At 40.1% G+C, this 8,026-nt stretch overlaps 1 protein-coding gene across 1 annotated transcript in view; it reads right to left on the reverse strand.

Annotated features, from left to right (window-relative positions):
• Positions 1-8,026, reverse strand: part of lama2 (laminin, alpha 2) — a 167,979-nt gene that overhangs the window by 114,852 nt on the left and 45,101 nt on the right. Inside the window, 8 exon segments of the mRNA XM_020603945.1 lie at positions 884-1,024; positions 1,227-1,329; positions 2,370-2,427; positions 2,864-2,963; positions 3,066-3,244; positions 4,554-4,671; positions 6,955-7,044; positions 7,916-8,026. The exon segment at positions 7,916-8,026 is cut by the window's right edge and continues 78 nt beyond it. Coding sequence (XP_020459601.1) covers positions 884-1,024; positions 1,227-1,329; positions 2,370-2,427; positions 2,864-2,963; positions 3,066-3,244; positions 4,554-4,671; positions 6,955-7,044; positions 7,916-8,026 — 900 coding nt within the window.

Below are 8,026 nucleotides of genomic sequence, written 5' to 3' on the forward strand. Positions count from 1 at the left end.
ATTCGTCTCCCCCTCTCTCACACCTCCACTGTGCTCCATCCACATCTCCTCTGGTAAATTTTTAGTTGGCCAGTGATATCCTACTGTACTTACTATTGCACGTTGATAGAACAGGGACTCAGTTTTATCAACTTCCAGATTCCCTTAAAGCTTCCTGTTGTTAAAGCTTGGGCTGCATTCATTGTATCAATGTTGATCTTGGGTGCATCTTGGGTCATATGTGTTCTGTGCCTTAAGGATATTTATTACACTGCTGCACTAGTGTGGAAGAACAGTTAATCTTCTAAAGAACATGCAGTATTTTGGGTAATCAAAACAACAGTGACAAGTGCCAACAAACTGCCACACTGACTCCTGTGTACAAGTCTTAGGCAGGTGGTCATAATGTAATAGCTGACTGGTGTATACTTCAGCAGAACAAGGTTAAGCAAAACTGTAGATGCAGCACAACAACAATAACAGGCCATAATAGCTTCTTCTGTTTCCAGCTGTCTGGCTGTCCTTTCGTTCAGAGTTCAGCACTATTAGAGCTAAAAAAAAAAAAAAAAAGTCTAAACTGTCACCAAAGTTGGACCTAAAAACTACCAAGACTTTCTGCTAATTACAGCAATATGAAAAAAAAAACTGCTCTAAGGTTTCTCTGTTTTAAATGTTGGGATGACAAGGCCATAACAGTAAGAACTCCAGAAAATGTGTGCAGTTCTGTTTGTTTGAGTGTCTGGTACTGTGATTCAGGAGAAAAAATATTAGGTGAACATGGCTGAACAGAGCTGCTTAAATTAATGTGATGGAATGCGAAAAGAAATATTATTATATGTAAAAATCAAATGAACAAATGAGAGGAAGTGTAGGTGTGTGTGTGTGTGTGTGAGAAGCTGCCTACGCTGTGGTAGGTCCAGATGGAGGCAGAACACTGACTTGCGACGCCCATACAGGAACACTTTTCACAGCCACGTCGACTGTCACCTTGGAGATTGTAAAATCCAAGTTTACAGCGGTCGCAGTTTTTTCCCTCCACATTTTCCTACATAACAGAAAGACAAAGAAAGAGACAGAGAGGAGAATCAAGACGCAGCAAATTTCATAGGCTGCCCTTGGACTGATGTTATGAGCACAAGGCATGTTATTGCAGTGTTAATGTGGTGATGATAATGATGACAGAGCTAGAAAGGTTAGCGCAAAGTACTTGTCATTATTTGCATGCAAGTGTGTGTGTGTGTGTGTACCTTGCACACGCAGGGTGATATACACGGGTCAGTGTTGGAGCTCCCTTCCACACTGCAGTTACAGCGCTGACAGGACGGGTAGCCCATATAACCGACGGCGCACCTGGAGACAAGTGTGTTTATTAGCAATAATAAAGATGAAGGTGAGGAGTATTATAGAGAGGCTGTCCCATAAGAGTCAGTTCTACTAACAACCTCTCCATCCTGGTCAAACTGTCACTGAAGCTTCAGTTTGCAGCAAACAGACTTGACCTTGCACATGCACTCACCAGCCAATTTATAAAGTACAACTGTACAATTGTATGCAATTCAAGGCAACACTTCAGAGGTGTTCCTAATATTCTGACTTCTCATGTATGTAGCTGGGGAGGACTAAAACATAGAGACACCTCTCAATATAGTGAAATCCAGTACAACACCACCTTTAACTGTGACCTCAATAATGAACATATACTTTCATTTTTACATTTAGGACAATTTCAACAAAAACAAACATTTTGAGCTTCATAAACACAGATGTCAAGGCAGAGGTGTTGCACTGAAGTGCATACAACTGTACTGGTGTAGCTAATAAAGTGGCCCGTGTGTGTATGTACAGTCTCTGAGAAAATATACAAAGAAAACTTCCTAATTAACAGAGAAAATGAGCTGAAGAAAGTCAATTAAAGTAGTGATTGTAAAGCTAAGCTTTAAAGCTTTAATGTTTATATCACTGGCCTGGTCTGGAGCAGAAGTATCAGCTTTTAGATTAGATTACTGAATGATACCCACAGGGAAGGTGAATCGTTGCAGTGGGGAAGAAGATAATACAACAAGCAATGATAGCAATAAAAAGTAATGATAACACAAGAGAACTGATCAACAAATTAAGATGAAGCACCTTATTGACAGATATACAGGTTAGACTGTTTGACTGCATTTCTTTTGATGCACATGTTGTGATTTTAACTGATTTTTTGGAATAACAAGTCTTTTCTTGATGACTTCAGTTCTTTTGGAGATTAAAGCAGGTGAAAGATGTTATTAAAGAATAGAAATTTTCTGACAATGTCCAAACATTAATTGGAACAGACAACAGCTGAAAGGTTCTGTTCATCTGTCACAATGTGTCTCTGTCCTTCTGCATTGTGTGCATGTCCTCACCTGTCACACCTCAGTCCCCTGAAACCCTTCTTACACTGACATGACCCTGGTGGCTGGGCTGTCAATCAACAACAAACACACGTGCACATTTAATACAAACAAACAAACAAACAAACAAACAAAACAGTGCAAGTAAAATAGAAGGATTGTCTGTTTGGCTGCACCTTTGTTTCAGCTCCACTTGCTAGACATAAAGCCAGTAGAAACACAAAGAGGAGAAAATTTATCTCCAATATAAATAGTTGTTCTGTTCGGATTCCAGTAACAGAAGTGTCTGTGCATGCTGGTGAACTTGAACCCCAACCCCAGAGGAAATCTATCTGGACTGAATCACTGAACTGTTGGAGGCACTGAAGTACCACTTTAAAATGAATTAAAATATGAAACTTGTGCATGCATTCATTCTAAACTTTGGTATGTGTGCCTACTGAGGAGCTGAAATTATTTATATTTCAAGCGATAAGGACAGACAAAAATAAAGTATATATGCATACTGGGCGTAGCTTGGCTTGAGTCTGCGACACACGATAGGCTGACAGAACCATGTGGGTCACACAAACAGGGGGTGCAGGGGTTGTCATCCTCAGCACTCACCTGGCCAGGTGAAGAAGGCAGATATTTTTAAACACAGTTACAGTACCTTTCACTTCTGATAAGGCACAGAGATGTACGCAGACATACTGCTACACACTGTACCTCAGCAGGCCTGTAGTATCCAGCAACACAGCTCTGACAGTTGATGCCAGCTGTGTTCTCACGGCAACCGATACAAACTCCACCTCCTCTGTATTTGCCGAGGATGTCCAGGCTGAGGGATAAGTCTGCTACTGTGTGATTGAAGTAGCACTCCTCTGTCTTTCCATGGCAGTTACACTCTAAAGACAAACACACAAAGAGTTGCTACTGTACTAATGTATTGGATAGGACTTCTTCACCCACATAGTGAGCACAAAGCAGAGAGAACAATCTTTTTTAAACCCATTTACTTCTTGTATATAGGAGTTTAGAAAACATCCAGTCCTGTTTTGAAGAGAGTACCTTAGGTTCACACAATGTTATCTGCTGGGCATTCAGAAAGAAAAGTAGTTCCCTTTGCTTAGCTTGTCCATCCCTAGCATCAGCTAACGCCGGCTGGCGATGGGGTTTCTATACCACTGTGTTACGCTTCTTCACCATTTACTAACAATGGTGACTGAAACTGACCAGGTCATGTGGTAGTTAAAACTAGGAGCAAATAAGAGAGCAGACATCGGAGGAAATTCTCCGTGCTTGTCCGGCCGCTAAGAGAAATGAGCGAGTAAATGCCATGCAACCAATCACAGTTGTTGCAGTCTGTGTTACCACAACATGTAGTTACATTTCTGGAGAGGTGCACGTCAGGCCACGGCGTAGGGTATGAGGCTACATATTACCTACGTTATACCTACAGCATAGATTCAGCACAGCAGCATAAATCAAGTTTTAGTCATGCTGTGTTGCTGTCAAGGCAGAACAAGGATTTAGAAGGTATAGCCTGAGTAAAATAAAATGAAGATATGTTGTAACTCTAGTTTTACAATGACAGGTGGAAGCCCTTACGCTCACTGCTCTTCTGCTATGTAGCTGAAGAAGATTAATGGATGCAAAAGTGACTTCTGATGGCTTCACAGTCTTTTATCCAAGACACAAGTAAATGTACAGTCATGGCCAAAAAAACCGGCACCTCTGTATTTCTGTTAGATAACGCACCACTTCTCCCAGAAAATTGTTGCAATCACAAAAGTCTTTGGTGTTCTCATGTTCATTTCTTTTTTTCTTGCAGTGGAACAACAAAAAGGAGCAAAAAAAAAAAAAAACTGATACATTCCACACAGAATGGACTGGACATAATTATTTGACCATGACTGTAGGTGTGCTGCATCACAGTTCAGTTCTGTAAAGCCTGTTTTCCTATAGGTTGTGGGTGTGCTGTAGTATTACTACAGGCATATTACCAAACTGACATGTGGTGTGTGGGTGGCCAGCTACATTACAGTAAACACAGGCTCCTATAGTACCATAAGAACTCTGCAAGAACACTTCCAAACAGTGAAAGTTTGATAAGGAACCTCCGGTTTTCTGGATAAGTATGTTGTGTTGTGGATGGGCCGCTGTTTGCCTGTGCGTAGCTGTGCATAATTTAGACATGTAATGAGTTTATCTTACCTTCGCAGACATGTCGAGTGAGGAAAGTTCCTGCCATCCAGGGCTGCTGGTGGTAACCAGGGCAACAGCGATCACAGCTCTCCCCACATGTGTTGTGTTGACATTCACAGGTGAACTTCTACACACACACATTCACCAGCAAATACAAAAAGATACGCATTAACTGTCAAAATGACAGTCAATTAAATAGACACGAGCAAAAAGATCTCCTGATAGTTGGAAACTGATTTCAAAGAGTGTTAAGCATAGTAACCATGTGAGTCATCAGTGAATTTAAATCCCAGTGTAGCCACTTTTTTCTGCACAATCTATCAAGTTCCTGGTAAAAGAAAAATAACCAAATGCCAGGCTCAGACTTGACACTAATTTAGATCAATTCCACATGCATTCAGGAGCTTGCACTGCATTCTCAACTACATGCTAGTTTCTTAGATTACAGGCCAAGTGCAGGTTGCAAACCTGTATTCTAACATAGTAAAAAACAGAAAAGCTTCCTGATATAATTAAAGCACCATAGCCATCAGGATTAGAGAGCAACTTATCACCAAGCTGAAATATATAGTTTTGCTTTTTCTGGTTCTGAGCTTGTGGCCTTACATGTGTACTTACACCTACGGTAACAGAGATGCTGACCACACCTGGGGCACACGACTACACCACTGGATGTTGTTAGTGTGCTTGTGGGAGGCTGAGTGAGTACATTTTCTTGACATCACAATATTCACCTGAATGTAAAAATGGAGGGCTGCCAACAGCTCACTACTAAAAACCTATCAAACAACCGTGTGTTCATATTATAGCTACTGTAACTGCAATGAAAAAAGCTTTACTTTCCACATTGTCAGTTGGTAGCAAATGGGGTCACTATTGCTCTCCAAGGAGACAAAAAAATTTCAGAACTAAACACAAAACAGAGGTTAGCAGGAAATTTGCCAGCTTCAAGGTTCAGTAATTCAATTTAGAACTCCGTAAATTGGTTGATGTGGAGTGTGTGCCAGGTTTAACTGAGGAGAGCAGTACAATAGTTGAGCGAGAGACAAGTTTGGATTTGTTGGTATGACTGAAATTGCCTCTTTTATCTGAGACACAATGTTACAAACTCTGGCCCCAGGCTGCCTTTGTGCTGAGCATGCATCCGAACAAACACTCTGTAGACGATCAGCAGCAAATCATCTCGTAGGTCTCCACCTTTTCTGCTTTCTGAACGTCTGCCCAGGACTGCATGGATGGATGAACTTACACCAAAATAAAAAGCTAAATGAATTGTTGGAACAGAGCACTAGATATAATCTCTTAAAAAAATATAATGCCACTGAATGAGGTTCACATGTAGGCCTGGTGAATTATATAGAAAAGGGATTAAAAATTCATTATTGTAAGTTTAAAACACATTAATCTAATAGATGCACTTTAACTGTCCACTGATCTTTAAATTATTTTTAAGTCATTTTTTGGGGGGGTGCGTTTTAGCCTTTATTTATAGTAACTCTCAGAGAGGTGGACAGGAAAGAGGAGAGATAGTAGGAGAAACCGATAGCAGGAGCGACAAAGGTCCAGCCGCGGACCTTTGTCGCAGGTCTTGGAATACTTGACCTTGAATCTAAAACTCTAGTTTGTTCATATATGATTTACATGACAACCAACTCCTGGATGTTTGAGCATGTGATCAAACCAACCTAGAAAACCTTTTTAAAGCAATACCACACAACAGTGGCATAATTTCTACATCAAATTAAATGGAAGAAATGTTCAGTGTAATATACTATGAGCAAATTCTCAGCGGATATTTCCTACCAATATTTTACACTAAGGAAACCAATGTATGTTGGAAAATGCTGAAATATAAAATATAAGCAGTTAGTATGTGACTGGTCCCAGTGACTATATCAGACCAAAAACAATGGTCAAAGATATTTGCTGTGCTTTTTCTCAGTCAGTGTAAAATGCCTCTTCGATATCGCCTGTAGTGACTGGAGAATAGAGAAGAAACTAGAGATCTTTATACATCAGTGACATCACTTATTGTCAATGACATCATCACCAAGAGACCAGATACCAGTGCCACATCTGAGTCGGACTTCATGGTTCAGCCTCAGGACATGTAAAGGACACAAGACTCTGTGTGTGTGCGAGAAAGATCAGGTGTCTGGGATCAAACACTCCTATGTGTTTGAAGTGACATAGGAGGCAACTCTTCACTGTGTCACCTGTGTCCCCCGCAGACGGCCAGAGACACACACTCCCACACACACAGAAAGTCTGATGTAAGGCGGTAAATAAAAAGCCGGTGCCTGAGGGCACTCTTTGCTCCTGTTTGGTAGTATGGAGGAGCTCCATTACCTTGTTGGCATTGTTCACTGCACCGAGAGAGAGAAACTGAGAGCTACTGTAAGCATGTTACCTTTGTAACAGTGTTGAGTGGACAGGCTTTGGCGTGGCCGTAGCAGATGCACATCCCTCCAACTGAGATGTCCTTAATGGAATAGTAGTACTAAAGACGGGGAGAAAGAGAGAGAGAGCAAGTGCTGGAGCATGTTATAATGAGTACTACAGCTTTAATGAGCATATTAGCAATTAAGAAGCAGTATGAGAGCAAGAACCCCCTCGCTTACACTTGAAAAAAGGATATCCTGAACTAATAAAAATAACTTTAACTCCACATATGGTGATGACTGAACAATAATAAGTATTTTACACGTCAATCTAAGTGAAAGAAGCTGCAAGGTTTTGGTTTGCTAAGGTAACAGCAAAATACTGTGACTCAGAAAGAAATGTTATAGTTACAATAAAGAACCTGCCATCTTTTATTATTTTTATTTTCTTTGCTGTGAAAACAATGTCGGTCCTGTGGAGGAATGATTATTCTTAGAAAGGAATACAGCGGAACAGTCAACACTATAACCCTAGGTTAAATGAAAGATCATTGTTGGAATAAAAATATTTCTTAAATAACCAATAAATGATGGCAAATTAAAAATGATTTTAAAAAATCATTTATATCCCAGATTTAAGCAGCTTTAGTAAGTCTTGAGTTAGTGTGCTTGGATTTTATCAAATCAAACATATTAGTGTCTTACCTTTGGATGAATTTGGTATTTCATTGTCAAAAAGCCATTGTTTCAGATATTTCTCACTGTGGATATCCAGTATTAAAACCTAAGGTGTGACTGAGAACTGTAAGGGCTGACCCACTAAATAGCACTTATGAGATGCTACATCCTAACCCACACCTTCATTTAAAACAATACTAATGAGAGTCTAATTTTTATAACTTTCCTTGAAGATATTTAAAGTTTCCTAAAAAAAAAAATAATAATAATAATGAAGGAAAAGAAAAGTTGTGTTTGTGTGTTGAGCCTCACCCGTCTTGTCACAGATGGATCTGTATCTTCTGTCAGAGTCATGAGCTCAGCATTCATCGTTCTGATTCGCTGCAACGACAACCTGATGTAGCGGGCAGAGGTAAAGTTCAG

This window comes from Monopterus albus, unplaced genomic scaffold (assembly GCF_001952655.1).
Source record: "Monopterus albus unplaced genomic scaffold, M_albus_1.0 scaffold63.1, whole genome shotgun sequence".
Lineage (NCBI taxonomy): Eukaryota > Metazoa > Chordata > Actinopteri > Synbranchiformes > Synbranchidae > Monopterus > Monopterus albus.